A 23687-nucleotide genomic window follows, 5' to 3' on the forward strand; every position below is an offset into this window, starting at 1 on the left:
GAGAGCGAGAGGCTTAATTAAATTCGGTGCCTTGTAACCATGGAGCAATCAACGGACACAGACGCTGAAATAACAAAACTGCTTTAATAACGGGGGAAAAAATCTGTTGCTCCTCATCAGCGTTGCATAACGACTTGCATAAGATGAGCATAATTAGCTGATCGCCAGTCACCGTGCGTCTCCTGAGCCGGTCCACTCTGCAAGTCTGATCACTCCTTGAGTTTCAAGCGGTAAACATGTAGCCCACGATTCTGCTTACGAAAATTAAATATGAACCGCCACTAGGTTATGATATCAGATCATCATCACGGTCTCCGCGACATCTGTGTTTTTTGCTCTCTCTCTCAATACCGTGATCGGGAAACACAATTATCGAAACTTAGCCAAAAACCTTGCAGAACATTTATCTAAGCAAGAGTCCTGTTATGAACGAGAAACACTTTATTTTAATACTACAGAAAAGCATTTACATTTTTCCAGATCTCCAAATGTTTCACAATGAATGGGGAAACTCAATTTAGCCACCACCTGTATCACCCACCTGGGTGATGTACAGCAGCCATTTTACAACAGAGCTCTCACCACACATTAGCTGAGATGGCGAGAGAAGCAAGTCTTAGAGCCAATTAAACTGGGGATGATTAATTGGCTGGGTTGAAAAAAAAAATACATATAGGGAATTTTGCTAGGACACCAGGGAACTCCCAACTCCTAGCAATAAGTAACCTGGGATTTTTAAAGACAACAGCGAGTCAGGACCTGGGTTAAATGTCCCGTCGGAAAGACTGCGTCGCCTACAGCACCACGCCCTGATTGGCACACCGGGGCACTGAGATTTGTTTGGTTTTGAGGGACGATCACCACCCCCCCTTACCGTCCCACCACCCCACCAACCCCACTTCCAGCAGCAGCTTAGTTTTCTCAGGAGGTTTCCTATCCAGGCATGAGATGAGCCCACACCTACTTGGCTTCAGCCATTTGGCAGGACCGGGGGGTACATGGTGGTACGGCTGCTGGCTGTCTTCAATGGATCACTTCTCAGCTCAAGTATACATTTATGCTAACCTCTTCCATTTGGGCTTTAAGTTTGCTACCCTAACCCCAACCCTACTGTAGTGCAACTGGATAATACAGAACTGGTTAGCATTTCACAGAAACAAGTCATAAAGGACCCTAAAAACGAGCAGCTGTTAACGGTCTCGGTGGCGAGAGTTGAAACAGCCTGCTAAATAGGGCCGGGGGGGGACAGAATGCTAGTCCAGCACCGTGGTTATGATCTGTATCACAAAAGAACAGGAGACAAACCATTTCAAATTCCACTCTAACCGTATCTCAGTATGAAGTCATTTCCTAATTCCCCCCCCAGCCCACTGCGGCCTACCCCAACCCCAACCCCCCCCCTCGTCTCTCCACTGCAGGGAAATCATCATTCGGTTCGGTCGCCGTGCCGAGTGCCTTTATCCCCGGGCCCGGTGGAAAACCCTACAGAGAGCACTTCACCCTGATTCATGCCGCAATATCTCAGCGACCGCGCGCGGACGGAGAACGAGCCGCCCCTATTCTATCAGGGGAAAAGTCCTGAGAGAGCAAAAAAAAAAGAAAAAGTGGCAATGACTCTCGGTTACTTACATCCCCTGCTTTTGATAGCCCCCCCCCCAGCCCCCCGTCATTCATCATAGACTTGGCGCGGCGCTAAGGCTAGGCATAATGGTCTGCATTCACTCTGCACAGCACTTTGGCCCCCCAACCCCAAAGCCAGGCCGGAGCCAAAATGGCGGCAATGCACAATTTTTGCATTTGTTCCCATCAAGGTGGTAGATACCCGTTATTTTACATCACGTTGCCGTCTTTCAGCATAAGCTCTTATCCAGGGTGATTTAAAATGCAAGAGAACGTCTACCTGACAGGAGCTACCAGATCAATGGCTGCTTATGCAACATCAGCAAAAGCACTAAATGCAAGTCAAATATGCTTACTTGGGAGCATGCTGAAAATCATGAACACACTCAGATAAAAATCCATAACAAGAAGCCATAATTGAGTGTGATTAACCCGTTCCAAACATCCAAATGGGAGTTGAGCTCACGCTTCAGAAACCTCATGCGCCCCATCTCTGTGAACGCCGCGCGGTTGTTTATCGACAGCCTGGCGCTGCATTAAATGTCTGGCGCATGTAAATAACCAAAACGGTGAAAATTTTATTTAAAAAAAAAAATCTTTATCGCAACCCGATCTGTTACTTCCCTTCCCACATTCAAGCGCTCTCTCTCGTTAGCCTGAACCACAGCAGCGTGACTCACAGCGGCAACGGCTAAAAGAACAGCCTCCAAATGGCAGCGTTCGCGCATGTCAATACCTTCCCCCGCAGCATTCATTTCCCCCCCTCCCTTCGGCGCGTTCGCCAGACGCGACAGTTGTGTGCGAACTGTTCGCCTCGCCCCCCCCCCCGTACCTGGCTGAGCCCAGCCAGCCGTGTCGAATAAGGCACGGCCCCCGTCTGACACGTACGCTTGCTCACACAGCGGCTGCATCGACGCGCGGTGCTACGTTCCTCACTGCCCCACTGCACATCGCAAGACCAACCCAGCACGGCTACCAGAGGATTAGTTTTCTTCTTCTTCTTCTTCTTTTCTTTTAAAGAAGTGCGATCGCGTTCTCATACCCTTCGTTCTTTATTCTCGGAGCTTAAAGCCGCTCGGGGCGCCGAACGCCAAACCCGATTTTAACATCAGCCCTCGCAGCGCCCGCATTTAACAGGCGCAGTCCCATGATGCTCCTGAGCGTACGTTAGCTCGCCAGCTGCTGGGCTCCAAAGTCCCGCCATTTTGAGTAGCCGTTTGTACAAACGAAAGAAGCATTTTCCACAGGTTCCCGGGCCTCAGAAGTGTGAGTAAGTGCCGTAAGGGTGGGGTGGGGGGGGGTGGTGGGGTGGGGGCTTATTGGGAGTGTTTGCCCACAGAACCCTGCCTTTGCAGTAACAGCTCCGTGTGTTCGCGCTCACGCCTGCCTTCACAACACATTCAATTAATGACAAGCGGCTTCTCCTACCCTCTTTTCTCACTCTCCCTTCTTCCAGTTGTCTCTCTTTTACGGGATTTAACCCTGCTGCCAAGGCGAAAAATAACAGCGAGGAGGTCTCGCGGTAAGCAAGCAGACGGGAAACGAAACCCATCTCCCCTAAATCCCAAACTCGAAATCCCCCAGCCCATCTCTTGCTTAATTAAGGTTGTTGGACACATGCCCTTAAATCCTTTCATAATTTTCCATTATCCTTACAAACAGAATGGAGGCTTGGCTCATTATCTCTGCTTTGTCTTTGATTTTCTTCATTTTCTTCCAAAATTGTTAGTTTTGGAGGCCAGGTGTCTACACGTTCACCCGTTAGGAGCCTACTGATTCACCTCAGATTGACCTCTTTTTCTGTAACATTTTGCAATACATCCCAACGAGCACAACTTCTATTCTTCATGGTATGCGTAACTATTTCTGACCTAATGTGGCTCAAGAGGGTAAAGTGGGTCCCTCCGAACACAAAAGGCGTAATTAAGAAAAAAATAACCGCTTGTTAAAATTCTGGAATTGCAATTGTGGCTGGAACAAAAACCATCAAACAAAGGGGTCCCCCAGGACCGAGTTTGAGACCCATTGCTTTAAATAATGCGGTACTGCTACGGGCCTGTACGCATACGCGCAAGTGCAATTTCCCCTTTTCAGCGATGTGAACGAATTGACAATAAGCTTTTCAGCACTCCTCCCCCACTGTATGTATCTCTCCTCTGACGATGCGCTGACCCGATAAGGCTTTTGGGCCCGGCAGAGGGAAGACTCAGTGTTCATGTCTGATACATCCGCACTACGGCCTTGGAGAAACGCTCCTGCAGTGCTAAGAGGCAGCCACGCGTACGGCTGGGGGTGCCTCCCGCTCGCTTGCTCGCTCTCTCGCTCGCATCGGCCATCTTAATTTGACCGGGCCCCGCATTTAAGGAGAAACGAAGACGTCTTTACCGTTATCTGACAGGGGTTTCATTTCTGAAGACGCGGACCAGGCCCGCAGACACCGGTCCGTATCCGATATCTCATCGCCGAGCGGCGGTCTAATCGCATTAGCCCAGGACAATTAGGCTGCCAGAGGAAATCCATCTTTTTTTCTAATTCAATTCTAATCTAATCCCATATTTTCACATTTAGATTTTCTCCGTTTCTGTTGGTGTGAAATGATTGCATGAGGCACACTGAGCACTAACACAATGATATATGCTGTCATATACAGTAAGCATCGGACGCTCTTGCTCATCATATCAGTAAGAAGCCAGTATCACGGAGACCTGAAGCGTAAACGGTTACCGCTAATAAAAGCGGCAGGATGAGGTTTGAATTCTTCTCAACTGACAGTATGTGGCCAGAGATCTCTTATCGGGGGAAAGAGAGAAAAAGAAGAGAGATTTCCTGATTTCCTCCACTCCTCTGCGCAGTGACCTCTCGTGTTCTCAGTACACGATCGCACCGATCAGAGAGAAATCCTTCAGGGATAATAGCTGAGGATTTTATCCTTCCGCGTATTCAGAGAGAACAGCAGGCATATGCTCGTGCGTGTGTATGTTGGGGGGGTGGGGGGGTGGGGGGGGGGGGGGTATGCCTATTGTGATGAGAAGATAACCTGCATGTTTTTGAGCTAAACCCTGCGAGAGGAGGGATGGTATTACTGCAACACCGCAATTCACGGAATCGACTCAGCGCACCTGTGACAGGTGTGAGTCATCCCAGAGAAGATTCCATCAACCCAAGAGAGTTCCTGGATGGGATTCTATTAAAGATATTCCACATGCAGTCAGAAGGAGCCGAAAACCCATCAATTGGATGAAGCCTAGAGTACTGCATGACCCAGTTGGAATACTGTAAAATAAACTGTGTTGGGTTCAAATTAAGTGGTTGACGTGTAATGGTTCGGTGCCTCATGTGTCAATCAATCTGACTGAACACAGCCCAGAAGACCTACTGGTGTAGTCAGGTTCGTCCTGCCCCTTATCACTCATCCTGCATTAACAGGAGCATTTCACGTTCAAAACTGTCGCGTTTACAACAGACAGCGGTGGATACACTGATCTTAAGGGTGAGGGGGGGTACAAGAAAACTGTCACACTGCGCCCCCTGGAGGTCAGTGGGATCGGTTAAACTTAATTCTCCAGACCTGCCAGTTCCCACGCGGCAGATTTTAAAACCCCCGGCTTAACGTTCGAGCAACATCGCAGCGGCGTTAATCGGAAGCTAGCGCTGCTGCGGGATCACATCGGCGTTTATTAGCTGGCCGCGAAGGCCCTGCTCTTATCACGTTTCCGAGCTTGAGGTGGGCTGCGCCGTGCCATGTTTCCATTCCTCCCCCGGTCCTTCATCTCCGAGCCGAACCAATCAGCTTGATCGACTGGACGACGATGGTGGCACTGCGTCGGGGGGGTTTTAAACAGACTTTTAAACAGTCTATTCCGGGACCTATTCACGACTCGGTTTTGTAGAAATATAAGGTGATGGGTGTATGTGTGTGTGTGTGGCGTGTGGGTGTATCTGTGGGTGAGTAGACCGCTGGCTTATGGAAAAGTTATACTTGAAGTGGCACGTGACAGGTGAGTACTTACAGTTGCATAATCAGGTATAGATGATTGGAGCTTTCGTAGATGTCCTCCAGTGCAACGATGTTTTCATGCTTAATTCTAAGGGAAAGAAAAAGAGAATTCAGGTTACTGTGGTCTGGGGAATATTAGATCATTACTGCAGTTGTGAACTTAATGCACAGTACTTATACACAGTAAACCGGCCCAACCCTGCTACTTCGGCTTTGCAGTACAAAATCTGGTACTGAGCTCTGCAGCATATGTTTCTAAACCCCCAGTGAATAAAGGAACTTACAAAGAGTTAAAACTAATAGCTCAACCTGACTGGTCCAAATGAAGCGAGTTTATTTATAGAGTTTATCCTAAAATGCCCTATGGATAGTCCCATCACTGCACGCCATGGGCTGGTGTTCAGCGTTCTGTATATCACCGCTTCCCAGTCCACTCCTTGGGGACACCTCAGCCGGTTCCAGGTATTTGATGTGTTCCATCTGAAGCGCACCAGATCCAACCAATCGAGCGCTTCGTTTGTTGTATCAGGTGCGCCTGAGATGGAACACATCAAATACCTGGAACCGGCTGAGGTGTCCCCAGAGGAGTGGACTGGAAACCACAGCACAGGCCACATTCCAGTCAGCGAGCAAGAAACGGGAAACGCCACTGACCCAAATGCAGACGGAGACGATTCTTCAGGATACACAAAAAAGCCCAACAAACCAGTCTCCACAACAAATCAACATCTGATGCTAGCCTGGTGACACGAGCGTAAAAATGTGAATTCCTAGGCCAATACAAAGCACTCTCACAGCACTGCGGTTCTGTCGTCGCGACGGCTCGACAACATCAACAAATAAGAACCTTGTGCGTTTAGCGGGTGGTCCAAATTTGCACAAAAATGCGTTGCAACCGACCAGAGCAAGAATGATATCAAAAGCAAATGCAGCGTCCCCATCCTGGCAGTTTGACAGGCAGCAGTTTGAGCAGCCTAATTTCAGGTTCTGGAGCGTGTGGCAGTCCAGGTGTGCTGGCATTAGAGGTGGCACACTGAAGATGTCTCTGACACACACACACACACACACACACACACACACACACATCAGGTATTACTTCCTGTGACTGCATGGCAGCCGTAGGTGTGAACCTGCCGTGTGACATGATGAGAGGTTTCGATGGCAACCTTAATGAACGAGGAATAAACAGCACTTAGGTAATGTTTTCTTTGTGATATTTTTTTAGATAGTAAATGAAAGTCTTAGCTTGGGTTTCCCTCATTCTGAAGAACATTAAACCAACCGTTACTGCGACTGCACCTAGCGGGAGTGGTTTTAATGGTTTTTAAATCCTGCACTATGAGGCGAGCTGCGTACCCCACAAAACATTGAGCGTGACTCAGATACCATCGCATGGATCGCGTCTCCAGTAAGTGGAATAAATTAAGATAAAAATCTAATCCCGAAGAACATTAGTTTGTAAAGGGCCTCTCCTGGAGCTTTAAGCCACCAGTGACGGCACTAAACCGGAATTGGGTTTGCTAAAGGTCAGGCGAATCACACAAACACATTGTCCATTTGATGCTGAACAGATCAGGGCTCACAGCATGGAGAATCAGCCCTGAGTCAGTTCCCCTGTGTCACAGCCAGATCCGTAGAGCGCAGTGACACAATTTTCAATGTGTAATACACACAATTCCAAGAAAATATTATATTCTCCATTACCGCAGCAGAGAAACATTTGTCTGAAGAGACCGGCGACGGTCGCGCCCCCCTCCCGTGACAAAAGACCACAAAATGACTTTCTGTCATGGATTCGTATCCCGCGATGTCCACCAGCCTCACTTTAGAGCCATTACACGTCTCGCCGTTTCTGACATCGCCCCTCTCAAGAGATTAAAGAGATTGTCACTTAAATGGACAAAAAAACATCAGACGGTCTCAAATGAATGTCTCGTCTTGCGCACAGAGAGCTATGGCTGCTGGATTTTTGTAGAACATTCGTGCCGACGCGAGGAGAAACAGGCGCACGCCTCCACGGCCCTCTCCCTCAAAAAGTTAAAATGCAGTTTGTAATGAAACGCTTTAAAAAAAAAGTAACACTTGGGAGACCGCGGTTTAACGAGGTCCTCTGAGGCTTGTGTTTTTAGGGTGTGCTGAACGGTTCGCTCGCAGTCCTGGGGGGGGCGGAGGAGGGGGGGGGCGGAGATCTCATACCCGACTGGAGGCATTAGGACTGCATGCAGCTATTAATATTTGAGCATTTCAACCCAAGTGGATTATCATACAAATCCACTCAATTAGTCATTTGTTTGGTTTGAAGTCCCGCAGATAGGAGCCCATCTCTCCATAGGCTTCTCAATTCGTCCCACGGTGCAGGACCATTACATTACAGGCATTTAGCAGACGCTCTTATCCAGAGCGACTTACACTACTTTTACACAGCATTTTTACATTGTATCCATTTATACAGCTGGATATATACTGAAGCAATTTCGGTTAAGTACCTTGCTCAAGGGTACAACGGCAGTGTCCTACCTGGGAATCGAACCTGCAACCTTTCGGTTACAAGCCCAGTTCCTTACACACTCTGACCAGTGGGGCGGGATGTGGCCAAAGCAGCACTTTTGCTTCATACAGCGGGGGAAGGGGGGGGGGGATAATCCTATCCAAAAAGGGCTAGTGAGGGGTGCAGGCTTTTGTTTAAGCCCAACACTAAGGCACCTAATTCTACTGATTGGGGTCTTGATTGAAGACCACGATTCAGTTCATCAGTTGAATCAGCTGTCGAACTGCTGGGTCAAGGCAAAAACTTGCAGCCACACCGACCCTTTTTTCGATAAGACTGGACACCCCTGCAGTAGAGTGCAGAATGCTGTCTGTCACCAAGGGCATGCGCACGCATGTCCGTGTGTCTATAATTCAAACAGCACGTGCCTAAAATAGTCCCTGCACAGATAACGCCGGGCATTGCTGCGATTAGTGTTTAAAAGGAATAGCTTTCTGGGAAAGATCTGCAGCAGTGCAGTGCAAAAGAAAACGAGGATGAAAAACCAGTGGTTCTGCCTCGCTCCATCTTTTCCTCCCTCGCAGTTGACACTGTTGACTCCCCGATCATGCTTCACCATGGCAACAGCTTCATGGTAAATGTGCATGCATACACACATCATCTATTTGCACAGAATGAGAGGTGCTTTCCTGACCAGCGATAGTCCCGTAGGGTCTGAGAAACTCGCAACAGCACGCCAAAATTAAGTGGAGAGCGAACTTACAGCCCTCGACAGGTAAAGCGCTCAGATTCACTGCCCTCTCAGGCTTCAGAAGCGTAATTAAAAACCCTTCCTGGACCAGGATCCTCGGAGAACGGTTTTATTTCTTCAGGGCTGTTTTCAGACCACCGTGGGCAGATGCTCGTATTTACCTTTTGGAGGCTCGGCAGAGCGGCATGAATTAAACGAATCGTACAGCAGCTTCGCTACACGGTGCAAGAAAGCCGGGCGCTCAGCTTGGTCTGATGCATAGAGTCGGTTTTTCTTCTTCTTCTATTGCTGAACTCTACAAAACCTGTTTTCTCAAGAGTGTGACCCAAAGGCCAACGCTCCCCCCTGCCCGGTCGAGCTGACAGGGGAAGCCACACAGAGAGAAAAAAGAACAAGGAACTGAAAGCACAAAAAAAAAGGCAGCGATGAAAAGACGTTCGTCAGCCTCGGCAGGACACAACACACGGGCAGCGCGTTTGAGGAACCCGGCGGGGCTGCGGTCGGTTCGCGCTCGCGGTATCGAGCCGGCGAACGCGTTTCGGTTTCTTCGCCCGGGCGCGTGGGCAGTCGCCCGGAGAGGGGGCGTGGGCAGCCGCTTTCGGCACGATGCAGCCCTCCCCTTTGTTCTCCGCCACCTCTCTTAATTAATGCGATGCAAGGAAAAAGAGAGAAAGAGAGAGAAAGAGAGAGAAAGGGGGATGTACAGAGCGGAGCTAAGATGAGTGCTGTGCATACATTAGGATGGTGGCCATGGTGACGAAACTGCGCCTTCAACGTTGCGACTTCAGAAACACAAATCCCCAAACTTGGGTACTTTTTTTCCTTCTTAATGATTATCAGTACCTCCCCCCCCCCTTAATTTCCCTACCTCAAGCATCACCGTTATTCACTCTCCCAATGGGTCAATATCCATTTTAACCAAAACCAACACAAGCAATGAACACGAAGTTCACTGTTCATAATAGCCAAGTGCGGCACAGAGGTGAAATAATTTGTATTATTTTCTTACGTAAGGCTATGCAAACGTATCTGCCAGTAGGAAAACCGATAGGGGAAGAAAGCACCGCAAACCAACGCAGGCAATAATAAAAATTACCCATGAGCCTTTTCACCATCACCAAAAATGGGGGAGGAGATGCCCTCGCGCCACTCCACAGATGATGACAGTCCACTCACCGAAACATTTTATCCATGGTAATAAAGACATGACCACTTTACAGCCAAACCTCTGTGCCTAGACATGCAATATCCACCCACTTAGAGGCAAAATTAAAAGGAAAAAAAAAAGGAATAATTGTCAAAGATGATGAACAGCCCTTGACAGTCAGTGAAATGAGCTCTTGAGCCAGGACATGAAGGAACACGATGTCCACGGTCTCTCCAGCCTCCACACTCCAGCCTCGTCAGCGCGGCACAGGCCGTCCACAAAGCCGCACTTCAGCCGCCCGGCTCGAGAAAGGGCGCGTCCGCAAAAAACCCAGAATCCCATCGTTCGGCCTCATCCCGCCCCTCCGCCCCTCCACGCTGCACACCCCCCTTCCCCCACCCCCGCATGCAGGTAATCCTCCCATCAATCAAAGCTGACCCCGCCCCCCCGGGTCGGAGGGCCGGTGCCCGCTTCCAGACCTCCGCTATACAGCCGGAGCTTGCGCCGGAGCGCGGGGGCCTCCCTGATCCATCCCAGCGTGCGGCAGAGGCCTGTCAATCACGCCTGTTGCCAGGCGATAATAAGAGGAAAACAGGGCCGGGATCCCTCCCCGTAGCCACGGGATACAGGAGTACATCAGAGCGCGTCAGGCTCCGGTCCCCCGGGTGTGATTGTTGAGGTTGAGGCGGAACACACGACACCATCTGAGACAGATAAGCACTTCAACGCCACGGCCAGACTAAAGGCCTGCTCACACAAAAGAAGGCTGTGTCTCTGTATCGACAGGTAACCACCATAACAATACATCATCTGTATTACCCCCCCCCCCCACCCCCCCACACAGGCCAAGCAAAGCAAGAGTACTCCGGGCATGCTGATTCTGTATAACCCCATGGGATTATTGAATCCATAAAATCTCCCATATGATCTTCTATGGCAACAATAAAAAAAGAGAAGGAGCAGAAAGACATCCATTTACAATGACGCACTCCCTCATATTATTACTGCAACTCAGCCAGACCTTCACAAAGGCTTCTTAATTACATCAATGCCTTTTCTGTATTCTGTACGCTGTACTTGCTGTGACTAAAGAGAATTAAAGCAATCATTTTAAAGTTTAAAATCACTGGCACTTGCAGAGCTGGTTTCTGAGATGTGGATGATGGGGGAAAAAAAAGAGTTGATATAGACTGCAAAACGGAACCAGGGGGCCGTTCTGTTCTGGAACAATGAAAAGGCCAAATCCCCAAACTAACAGAGAGCTGGCACAAAGTGAGAACATGGCAGCCCCAGACAGATAAAATAGAACAGGATCTCCTAAAACAAAGGATATAATATAAATGTTATATTAACCTAATATCCTGGCAGTTAGTTTCTACTTTATGCTTCTCCATATTGTCAACCTCCCAGCATCAGCCAACCAAGGACAAACAGAAGCCAATGAGGGACCTGCAGCACCAATTGGCTGCATTGATGAGCAAAGCAGTTAAGTCACAATGAAAATCAGCCCTGTTCCGTTCCGTTATAATGATCCCCGGGTCTGAAGTGAAGTGTCTGCGGAGTTGATTACACCGGTTCCCCCAGCGCTTCCTGTCTGACCCTTCCCCCGATATTTCATCTCTCGGCCTCTCATGATTAAAATCAGTCGGCGCCGGGGCGACGCATCGGTGCCGTTCGTTCTGGCGAACGCTCGTTTGTCCATTTGTCGTGGCTCAAGGTCGCAGCGTCCCCTGCTGTAAATACAAGGCCCAACTGGTAAATACAAAATGGAGTCCGAAAAAAAACTTCCACAAGTGAGGGTTTACTGTGATACTGTCTTTATAATTAATAGACAACAGCCTAGGTAAGAACACCAATATGTATGTAAAGTATGCAATGTGTATGTATGTATGTATGAAATATATCTTCCTGAAGCTTAATGAAGTCATTTATCCTTGACCATTAACTTATTTGTGGCACAATGAAGAAGTTAGATTATAGCCAATAATACTAGAAATACGCTTAACGCGATTGTGTGCATCATTTTCCTACAGCCGAAACCCCTGGAAAATAATTTCATTCATTTGGTGCTCAAATGAACTTCATTCATTTAATGCTCAAAAGCACAACCATTGCTTTCAAATCAGTCAAATAATCCACATAAATGTATTTCAAAACAAATAAAATAATCAAGTCCTTATAGTTGTTAAAGCTTTTTTCAAAATACTTCAAACAAAAAGTCTAAAAAGGCCATGAAACGGCATTTTAAATGCATATTTGACCCAGGTCTGGTACCAACATGTTTTCCACTCACCATTCACCAATTTCCATGTATGAGTCATTTTATTCAAACGAAGCCACAGAGAGAAAAACACAATTCTAAACAACGTCCAATTTATTCACACGAGACGAACGCGCCTCGCATTTCCATAACTAAACAAGGCGAAGCTGAATCACTTGCGCCTGCACCATCGCGGTCCTTTCAGCCAGGAGCCGTCTGAGAAGAGGACTTAGCGCAAAGCAACTGCTCGGGGATGACAAGCCGGGGGGGGGGGGGCTGGGGGGCGTCGTCACGGTGAGGAGGCCATGACTGACTCTCTCTCAGCCCACTGGGGAAATATCCAAACGTGGCAGCGGAGCGGGGACCACTCACGCTGAGATCATTTAAAGACCCCCCCCCCCCCCCACCCCACCCCCACCCCCACCCCCCCGGAGAGATATCAATCAGAGAGGGGGCACGGTGAATCGGACATCTTTTCTACTGTAATATGTCACACAAATAGAGGGAGAAGTGCCACGTCTCCATCCGCCTGGTCTCGGGGCCAATGGGTCGGGAGAGTGCGGGAATTCTGGGAATGGCAGTCTCATAAGGCCCCAGTACAGTCAGGCTCCACACACGTAACTGGAGAGCTGTGTTGCTTTTAGTGCAGACAAAAAACGACTGAGCCTTAGACGCAATGTAAGCGAATTTGAGCCCTGAAAGTAAACTCTCGGTCAAGGTGACTACAGAAGGACTATCCGTTTCCTGACAATAACTTTAAGCCAATTCTGCAGAATGCGAACTTGACAGAAAGATTATGACAATTGGAGATGACCAAAACGACAGAAACTGACTATCGAGTGGGAACCCACTGGTTCATAACATACAGTGTGAAAAGCAATGTACAGTTACTTGCAGAAATGTGACGCAAATTACAATGTACAGTCGCACCCCACTGGCCTACAGCTCACAGAAACGGTCAAACTGAGGCCTAGATTCACAGAAATGGAGTGCATACATGGAAAGTGGATATAACTGCAATGGGGTTTTTACTAAATTGCAGCCTAGTTTATTTCCAAATCCCACACACTCAGCATGAAAGCATTCAGCACGTTGTGTAATAACCATTACGTTCAGCCTCGTATTTCTAATTTCACTCATATCGCTCACCTTTTTTAAATTGGCCGCAGTGTGAAAGTACGAACGATAACAGTTAAATCTGAAAGCGAAATGGTTCGATGTGCTGCATCAGACGGGGCTGCTGGGTGGCGCCTCCATTAAGGCATTGTTCTTGTTCTAATGCATGTATGAGCCCCACAGTAAAGGATCCGCATTTCAGCGCTCACTAGCGACCCCTGCTGGTCAAACGGGCCCCTGCAGGTCAGTCTGGTAAGCAGCACATGAATGTCTTCCCCTGACTCTTCTTCATGCACACTAACAAAAAATGTTTTCATTCGACTAACTGGAAATTGTTACTGCAATGTTTTGACACCTGTATTTTTCTGTAATGGTTTTCTCAATGAAACTTTTTTTCAGCTCATTTTAATGAAGCGAAACATTTTTAATTGAGGAGACCTAAAAAAAAATAATTTTTAAGTGGAAGCGTAGCTTGCGGCCTGTGGCTTGACGAGAAGTGGCGCTCGACATCGCGCGGTTTGGAGGAGCGCGCGCTCGACTGCGCTCTCCTGTATGGACAGCCGAGGACACGCGATCGGGCGTTCCAAATTCGGAGAAAAGGAGGGACGGCAAACAAATACAAAAAAATAAAAAGATCACAGCGGCTGTTCATACGATGTGGTTTCTACAGCGACGCTGACCAACTGCGTGCAGACAAAAACATCAGGGGAAAGCTTTGCTGACGAAATGCTGGATGAAAGCATCCCGTGGGCCAAAAAAAGAGAGAAAGAGAAAGAGAAAGAGAAAACAAAATGGAGCTGGTGCAGCTGCATTATCGAACAGCAGTGCAGGATAACAGACTCATCTGGCTCTGCCTGCTATATTGCGGGATTAGTACCAGGGTGTGCTAGGTGGCTTAGTGAAAGCCAGCGACGATGGAGGTGAGCTGCACGACCCCAAACTCTCCTGGGTTCCTTAGATGACGGCTAAATATAGACGGCAGTATGGAGCAGATTAGGAAATGATCATGTGCTTCATTACAAACCTGTTCTTGACATTATAAGACGAAACATAGTGTGTAGATTAGAAGCCGCATCCTGAATGGTAGAGCATCGGCTGTACTCTTCAGACAGACAATTTTCCCCAAATGACTTTAAAAAAAACACAGCAGCATAAATGGATAAATCTGACTAATAAGCACATTACATTCCTAGTCACTGTAAATCACGAAGCAAAGCAGCACTGGGACCTGCAGTAACTGCCCACTAAACAGACATCTTCATACTCCCTTAATGTCTCTGGGCAGTAGGAAAAATGCTCCGTTTCAAAATTTTAGTTAATACCCGATAAAAACATCAGAAAATACAGCATCGCCACCAAAGACATTTTCGTATCGTTTCCAATGCCAATCAGTCGCTAGACGGTTGTGCTTTGAATTAAACTTGGCAAAGTTAATTCCAAGTAAATCCCCCCCCCCCCCCATATATCTCTAAAGGTAGAGTGCGCCTTCGGGTGAGCAGAAGGGGATTATGGGAGGAAGTTTACAGCGTAGTTTCACCGCACTGATGAGGGAAGCGGGACTCCGCCCACCTCACCGTTGCCATGGCGCGCGCGGGGCCGGCGGCACACTTACTTCCGGAGCACGGCGATCTCGTTCTCTATGCTGCTCTCCTTGCCCTTCAGGGCCTTCTTGGGGATGCACTTTACGGCGAACATCTTCCCCGTGGCCTTCTCCTGCGCCAGCACCACTTCGGAGAACGCCCCGCTGCAAGAGAGAGAGAGAGAGAGAGAGAGGTGAGGGAGGGAGGGAGGGAGGGAGAGAGAGAGGGTGGGAGGGTGAGGGGGGGAGGGAGAGAGAGAGAGAGAGGTAGGGAGAGAGAGAGAGGAGAAAAAATCGTCTTAATCTCAGAAAGAGAGAATGAAATAAACAGTCTTCCTCAAAAACAAAGATAGATTAGTTAGAGAAAAAAATCTTCATCTCAGCAAGAAAGTGTGGGATAAATGAAGTCTCCCTTGCATTTGGCGGTATAGAGAAAAAGATAGAGGGAGTTGTAGTAGAACAGAGAGAAGGACGAAGTAAGAGACCACTGTATGAAAAAACAACACTTAACATTTAGCATTCTGTGACATTGAGAAAATGGCCAGTGTGTGGGGAAAACAGGACGACACGTCACCGGTCCCCACTCATTCAAGCCCACCGAGCCGCGGCGCTCGTTTTATGAATGGACTTATTTCCTCTTACCCAGGGAACAGAACGAGGGGGAGGCTGTTTCCCTGTGATTACCCACAATCATCCAGGGCAGAACGAGAGGTCTGGGTAGAATAACCCCCCACCGCCCACCCCTCCCCACCCCCCGCCCCTGGAGCTGGGTCAATCAGCAGCTGCTGCTCAGAGCCCCCCCCAGCTGGAAGGGAAATTGCCGAAATGTCAGCGCTGTTTCCAGCGAGTCGCGCTGTGATCGCTCCACGCTCGCATCAACAGGCTTCTCTCCGCAGGCCCGCCTGCTCGTCCGGGATCCCGTCCCTGGTTTTTCTCAACGGGGCTCTCTGTGCGTGTCCTCTGCGTCGAAACGCTCCACAAACCCCCAAACAGGGGAACGCGGCATTCAGCCCGAAGGACCTTCAGAATCGCGTTTCTGAATATTAATGAGGCGCTGAGCCGATGCGAACACTGCTGCTCCGTGTACTACTGCTTTATTCACAAACACAACAACGTCACCTGAACAGTGCTGACTCAGAGCACGGGACACGTTTGTCACTTGGCTTTCCGCATTTAAACTGAAGCTAGTATGATGCAGACATTTTAACATATTATATGCCATTAAAACCTATGGATTTGCTTATTAACATTAAAAAAAATAATGAATACTAGAAGAATATTGAGGAAAAAAATATGGGCCAGCCCCACACTTCACATTAAGAGAACTCCTGGACACCTTTCTCCACCCCCCCACCCCAGCCCCCCGCCCCCCCATCTCAATTCTCTGCCCACCTCTCCTGTAGAACGCATCAGAATCTGTTCGTGCTTCTCGTGGTCATCGGTGTACTCAGTACTCCTTGCCATAGATTCACGTGGGCATTCAGCTCAGGCAAAGGCTCTCCAGTAATTTATAAAATCCCAGCAATCCCCAGGGCTTTTGCTGAACTCATTTCTTGTTTCATCGGGAAAGCGATTACATTTCGATATTTCTCAAGAGGCCCCCGGGCAAAATGTCTCCTATTTGACAAACACGGCGCTTTTACTCCAAGTGAGCGCGTTGTTTGCCGAAAAAACATTTGACAAGAGACATGGAAATTTACTCACGACTCATAAACAACATATTAAATAATACTGACACAGCTCAATCCTCAATAGGGGATTCTTCACACAGACAGACCTCTAATGTTATAAATTTTAAGGAAATGCTAAGAGAAAGGCAGAGGTGAGTCTCCTTCGGTCTGTGCTGGGAGATGGGCAGGGTTTCTGCCGTGCACAGAAGCTCATTCCCCCACTGTGCCACCACACCAGACAGCAGGCGCGAACTGCAGCAGTGCAGGCGCACAGAGGGAGGCACCAGATGCTCAGAGGCAGTAGAACGGAGAGGACTGGCCAGTGTATGTAGGGCGTGGAGGTCTTTTGCAAGTATAACAGAGCGTTCCCCTTTAGCCTCCCGATAACCTAGCACCACCCGCCAAGTTACAGCACGCCAAGTTGATGGGGTATGCCCCATACCTGTACGGCACTGAGATCCAGGTCCTTTTCCTCCAAGTATGGGGTACTCCCGCATATAAATTATAATACTTGCCAAAGACTTGATCAATTTTGAACACATTCACTTTTGTTACCAGACAAAATGGTCTGTCGTTCACTGCTTGCTTTTGACAGCGCGAGCGAAGCTTTTCATTGTTTGCTCACAGGCTCTGTGTTGGGAGAGGTGCTTGTGCATTCCGTGCCATTCCTCGTCCAGCATTATCACAAACAGACAGTGTTCCCGTCCGTCACACTCAGCCCCCCCCCCGTTTCTGCATTGTTGTTTTCAGGAAATAACACAATTATCCTTTACAGGCTTGATGACAAGCGGAATTTTAAAAAGGCAGAATGCACGCGCGGCGTGTGAAGAAACGTGTTCACGCCTGCATCAGAAGCCGGAGCCGGAGTCTGTACCGCTGAGAGGCTGATCCACAGTACGGCTACGTGACTACAATACCCATAACACCCCGGCGCTGAGGCTCGGCTCGCTCTCCCCATGAATCATTCTGACAGCCCGGCCACGGTTCGAGCCGCAAGCCATCTTTATTTGGGCGGCAATACAAAAGCCTGAGATTTTTTCCTTTACAATGAGGGGTTTTTTTTCTTCTCATACGACGTGTTAAGAGACTATATTTCATTTTCCTTCTTGCATAAACGACTTTCTTAAAAAAAAAAAAAAAAAAGAGAAAAACGTGTCATTTTCCTCACTTCAAACAAGCGAGTCGAGAATAGCAATTTATTTCTGCCATTTAAATTTCGCCTGGTGAAAAATTGCGATGCCTGTACTGTACCGAGCTGAATCATTTTTTTAACGGCGCAGATTTACGGGAGTCCTGTTTTAGAAAAGCCCTGCTGTGGTGACTCCTCCAGCACAGTAAGTGTGTGACTCGGTAGATTACAGAGAGAGAGAAAAAAAAAAGCCGGCTGGCCATTGTGGCATTGTGTTCTCTCTCAAAAGGATGAAGGACATTTCCGGTGATGGATTGGGTCTCCACTCATTCTAAATTAGCGGTGGGGGGGGGGGGGGGTCCTCTGAATCAAAAATTGTACCTGTATCATAAATCCATAAAGGGCCACTCACACGGTTGACCTGTGACGATAAACGGAAAGATTAGGATAAAAAGAAATTCAAAATGGCTCTAATCTGTTTGAATGGCAGCGTTCTGACGGCGTCGAGATAAGGCGCCGACGCAAAGTAGCGCACCCCGCGACGCACCTCGCGATAAGGACGTCTTTTATAAGCGTCTCTGTCGAGCGCGCGGCGGGGCAAATCGAAACGTTATCGTTATCGATCCGAACCCGGGCCCCCCTCTCTCTCTCAAACCCGAGGCAAACACCACGCAGCAGCGCTGGAGTTCCGGAAGGTTCCGCCGATCGGCATCTCCATAAAGCACGAGGCCCCGGAACATACTGACACACGGGGGGCGGGCCTGTGAATATTTACCAGAGGGAGCCCGCAGCGTCCGCAAATATTGACTTGGTACTGCGGACAAGGGAACGCACGCACAGGAGAGGGGGGAGAGAGAGAGACTGTTAGCCGTTCCCCACACACCTGTTATATGCAGATCGTATGGAAAAACAAGTTTGTTTTTTTTCCCCCCCTTGAAACTGGAGATGGTTTTGGGTTACGAAACAGACCAGCTGTCAAAGCAGCGAACAACACAGCGATTCAACGACCACAAAAACAGGAAAAAATTACAATAATAATTTTGCCAAATACTATTGCCAAATACACACATTTTAGATTTTAGAAATGAAATTTTCCCAGGAAAAACAAATCCATTTATGTAATGAATGCGTACAAATTAAAGCACCTTTTAACTCAAGGTTTTCAACCACAGGATTAAAAAAGCCGTTTATGTACTGAACGCATACAAATTAAAGCACCTTTTACTCAAGGTTTTCAACCACAGGAAAAAAGGCGTTTATATACTGAACGCATACAAATTAAAGCACCTTTACCTCAAGGTTTTCAACCCCTGGAAAAAGGCGTTTGTGTACTGAACGCATACAAATGAAAGCACCTTTAACTCAAGGGTTTGAACCGCACTTGTCAGCCTGAACACGGATCATCTCCAGAGGCGGCCCGTCAGTTGGACCCGCGCAGTTCAGGAGGACACTCCGGCCCCCGGGGGCCCGTCGCTGTGTGTTCTGAGATCACACAAACGCACTGGACGATTCCTCCTCCCGTCACCTGACAGCATGCCAAAATCTGTGCTTACCATGGGCCTTTGCGGTCTACTTCACCTGACTAATCTGTGCTTACCATGGGCCTTTGCGGTCTACTTCACCTGACTAATCTGTGCTTACCATGGGCCTTTGCGGTCTACTTCACCTGACAAATCTGTGCTTACCATGGGCCTTTGCCGTCTACCTCACCTGACAAATCTACGCTTACCATGGGCCTTTGCGGTCTACCTCACCTGACAAATCTGTGCTTACCATGGGCCTTTGCGGTCTACCTCACCTGACAAATCTGTGCTTACCATGGGCCTTTGCGGTCTACCTCACCTGACTAATCTGTGCTTACCATGGGCCTTTGCGGTCTACCTCACCTGACAAATCTGTGCTTACCATGGGCCTTTGTGGTCTACCTTAGCTTGTGCAACCTGTTCTTCTATTGCCACTTGCCCTTATGGTGAGCCACATAGCCTGTGCTTCACATGAGCCAGTGACTCTACTTTCCCCTCCCCCTGTGAGCTCAGAGAGCTGTAGTTCCAGTGTGGATTTGAACCTTCACCTGAGGTAAACGGGAGGCATCACATAATGTACAGGAGGGATGAGGTTCTACTGAGCGAGTGTTAGGAATCTCACAGTGCGCAGCACAAACCTTGTGATGTCACTCAAAAGGAAAAGCAGATCCACAGTTAGGTCTACTGCTGATAAAAACTAACGCTGGTATGTATGAGCGGTGCAAAAAAATGTTCTTTAAAAAAAAACAAAAAAAACCACTGAGCTAAATTTCACTGAGCTGAAACTGGCTCGGGGAGGCCATTTTGAATCTTCACATCACTGCGGAGTTTCAACTGACAAAAAAAAGAACCATTTGTGTTCATTGAAAAAAAAAAAAGAAAAAAGAAAGGCATGACAATCAATGGAATGAAGACTTCATAACGACCCTAAAGAGCTCTACTGAAACCGATTGCAGCTGCTGTGAAACACACACGGCACTTTGTTGGCTTGTTGGCACCGGAGTGCTCTGAACCGGACCTTTTTCACATCAGCGCAGGAGTGTTGTGTTGTTGACAGCCGTGCCGTCCTTCTCTAACCGATAAAGGTACAGGAACACCCGGCACCTGAGCCACCTGCTACCACTCTTAAAAGCTAAAAAAAAAACAAAAAACAAACTGAAAAATTAAAAGGAATATTTGCCAGCGCTAGCACGATCAGAGCCTGTTGCTACGCTACGGTTTTCTCCTCCCTAATGAACGAGCCTCGATTCGCCACACCTGCTGTGAGGGACTCTCCGTTTCTCCGTTTCTCTCTCCCCCTATCCTGCGTTCGCAGACACCCTCCGCACTGCCGGCTGATCTTATCGAGGGTAAAATGTTGACTTGGGGGGTGGGGTGTGGTGGGGGTGGGGGGTCTCGTCCCCACTTTCAATGGCCCCCGCGAAGGACAGAAGCGTCAGGGTCGAAATGACACCGCCGCCACCGCCACCATCGTAAATAACGTTTTCCGCAATGTCGCCGGGCCTTCGAAGAGGGGGAGGGGGAGGGGGGGGAAGGGGGAAGGGGGGAGGGGGGGGAGGCGGAGCTGGCAGGCGGGCGTGATATCAGAGCTGGGGCTGGTTTTGAAAAGTATGAACCGCATGCAAATGCCGGCCCTTCCTTACCTGTCATCACACCCGCGTATAAAGCCAGACTACGCCAGGGGCCTCTCTGCCCTGCGCGCGGTGTGTGTGCATGACTCCCGCTCTCTGTGAAAGAGCCCTCTCCTCTGTGTGAGATATTCTCTCTCTCTTTTTCTCTCTCTCTCTGTCTCCTCTCGCCCTTTCTCTCTCTCCATCTCTCTCTCTCTCTCCCTCCCTCTCTCTTACTCTCTCTCTCTCTCTTTTTCTCTCTCTCTCTGTCTCTCTCGCCCTTTCTCTCTCTCCGTCTCTCTCTCTCTCTCCTCTCGCCCTTTCTCTCTCTCTGTCTCTCTCTCTCTCCCTTCCTCCCTCTCTCTTACTCTCTCTATCTCTCTTTGTCTCTCTCTCGCTCTCTGTTTCTCCTTCTCTCTCAGTCCCTGCTGTCTGTGCATGTGAAACCTGATCTGTGTGTGACCTCTGACCCTTGTACGTAAGACCCCTGATATCTGTGAGGATCTGCGCGATTTCCGCTCTCTCCGCATGCGATCCGGCCGCCCCCCCCGCCTCCGGCCGCCCCCCCGCCCCCCGCCGCATGCGGTCCCCGGTCACGCTGACCTCGTGTCCGATCCCAATCCCCGCTGTGGACCTCAGTCTGGGAACGTCACCATTCCTAACAAGGCCACAGGTTCAAATCTGTCAGGCCGCTGCCCCAAAACAAAGCGTTCCTCTAAAATAAACGTGTCCCTCCCCCCCCCACCCCCGCCATCGCGAACCCCTATCCGTATAAATATATCTTTCCCCCCAGCACCTACCCCTATCCAGGGCCAAAATCACATTTCTCCTTAAATCCTTAAATCCTTCTCCAATCCCACTCCGCCGCTTCTCTGCGGACCTATTTTTAGAGTCGGGTTCTGTTCCAGGTGTGCGTTTATTAGAAAAAAGCCGTCGGGTCTGCGTTTTAATAAAAGGCTTCGTTTTTCTCACAGAGCGGCTGCCGTCGCGACGAGCTCCCGAAGCCATCGTGGAGACGCTTTCCTGTCAGGGCGTCCTCCGCTCTCGGCTTTAGGGCTTCTGCAGAGCTCGGCGTTTCGGTGTGATACGTGACTAAGGCAGGACTCAGGCCCTCTTCGATAGAGGAGCTATCTATGAGCAACGATTTCCGCCCCCCCCCCTATGCGCCCCCACCCCCCCGTTTGGTTTTATGAGTGACTCACTAGGAAACGACACAGTAGATCACAGAGCAGAACACATCAGGGCAGCAATTGAGAATCTATTGTGGCCTCAGTGCAGCCTCCACATACAGGCACACAGACTCTGCCTGAATGGGCACTAATTGAGAGGGACGTTTCCCCCAATGCCTTCAAAAATCTCTTTCACAAACTTTTTTTTATTCATGGAGCACATTAAAGCACACGGCTGGTGGTGTTACTTAGATTTGCTCTGGTAGTCGCTCAAGCAACACACAGCTTTATTCACGACAGAAAATTTCTAAAACAAAATGCCTGTTCAAAATTCTGTCGCCCTCAAAGCCCGTCTGCCAATTTGCCTCCGTAATAAAATTCCCACGAAGCACCACGCCACCATCGCGCAGACATCGCAGACAGCCGTTTGAAATGAGCTGCGGCGGCTCGAGGCGAAGGAAACGCGGAAATGGCCGCCGGTGCCGTTCCGCGACGCGGCGTTTAAAAAGGAACATCGTAAGGACGCGCCGTCGAGTCTGATTGACATGGACCGGCGCCGGCACACGGCAAAGATAATGACAAAGTCACCAAGACCGTGAATACTAATGTACAAGACAGGCCTGCTTTCCCTATTGAACAGGAGCCAAGCTCTTCCCAGGGACATGATTGGGAGTGATTTGCTTTTTAGGAGAGCTATCTAATAAAACAAGGTATTACACGTGTCATCCTCCGGGGGGTGTTTGCGTCATCATCTTTAGATGAAAATAAAACTGTCTTTTCTGTTGTGGGTGAAGTTTTCCTTCAAACTCCCTCACTGTCCTCTCTCTGGTACTGGGACACAATAGTTAAATGTAGCCTACATAAATACATTGCTCCACACAGCAGGGCAGTGCCAGAATGGAGGGGTACAGGCCACACCTGTACCCCCCCCCCCCCACCACTCTCCCCCCACACATGTCCCTGCCACTCAAGCCAAAGGACACGGGTAGCACGATTAGGCAGCTTTGAGTTTACTATCTCCCTGGTGACACCTAGGCACACCCTAGCCGCCCACCCCCCCCAAATCCCCTCACACCTGTTCTCAGTCCCACACAACAGCATTTATAGTTAAACCCCAGAGGCTGAGAGGGAATACCAGCAGACTGGGGTGTAAGCAGCACTGACTGTAATGTAATGGTCCAGTACATTCAGCAGAACTATAAATGGAGACGCATGCAGCGTTTCAGTACTCAGTGTTCCAGTAATGCGGCACATGCGGTTTTTCAGTACTGCGGCGCATGCAGGGTTTCAGTACTCAGTGTTTCAGTACTGTGGCGCATGCAGTGTTTCAGTACTGCAGTGCATGCAGTATTTCAGTACTGCGGCGCATGCAGTGTTTCAGTACTCAGTGTTTCAGTACTGCAGCACATGCAGGGTTTCAGTACTCAGTGTTTCAGTACTGCGGCGCATGCAGTGTTTCAGTACTGTGGCGCATGCAGTGTTTCAGTACTCAGTGTTTCAGTACTGCAGCGCATGCAGGGTTTCAGTACTCAGTGTTTCAGTACTGCAGCACATGCAGGGTTTCAGTACTCAGTGTTTCAGTACTGCAGCACATGCAGTATTTCAGTACTCAGTGTTTCAGTACTGTG

The 23687-nt window shown here is 49.0% G+C and overlaps 1 protein-coding gene across 2 annotated transcripts in view; it reads right to left on the bottom strand.

Moving 5' to 3' along the window:
- Positions 1-23687, bottom strand: part of camk1da (calcium/calmodulin-dependent protein kinase 1Da) — a 98142-nt gene that overhangs the window by 41023 nt on the left and 33432 nt on the right. For both annotated transcript variants that reach the window (XM_064342559.1, XM_064342560.1), the window contains exons 2-3: positions 14992-15123; positions 5631-5705 (exon numbers count right to left, since the gene is read on the bottom strand). In XM_064342559.1, coding sequence (XP_064198629.1) covers positions 5631-5705; positions 14992-15123 — 207 coding nt within the window. The remainder of the gene's footprint in view (positions 1-5630; positions 5706-14991; positions 15124-23687) is intronic.

This window comes from Anguilla rostrata, chromosome 7 (assembly GCF_018555375.3).
Source record: "Anguilla rostrata isolate EN2019 chromosome 7, ASM1855537v3, whole genome shotgun sequence".
Taxonomy (NCBI): domain Eukaryota; kingdom Metazoa; phylum Chordata; class Actinopteri; order Anguilliformes; family Anguillidae; genus Anguilla; species Anguilla rostrata.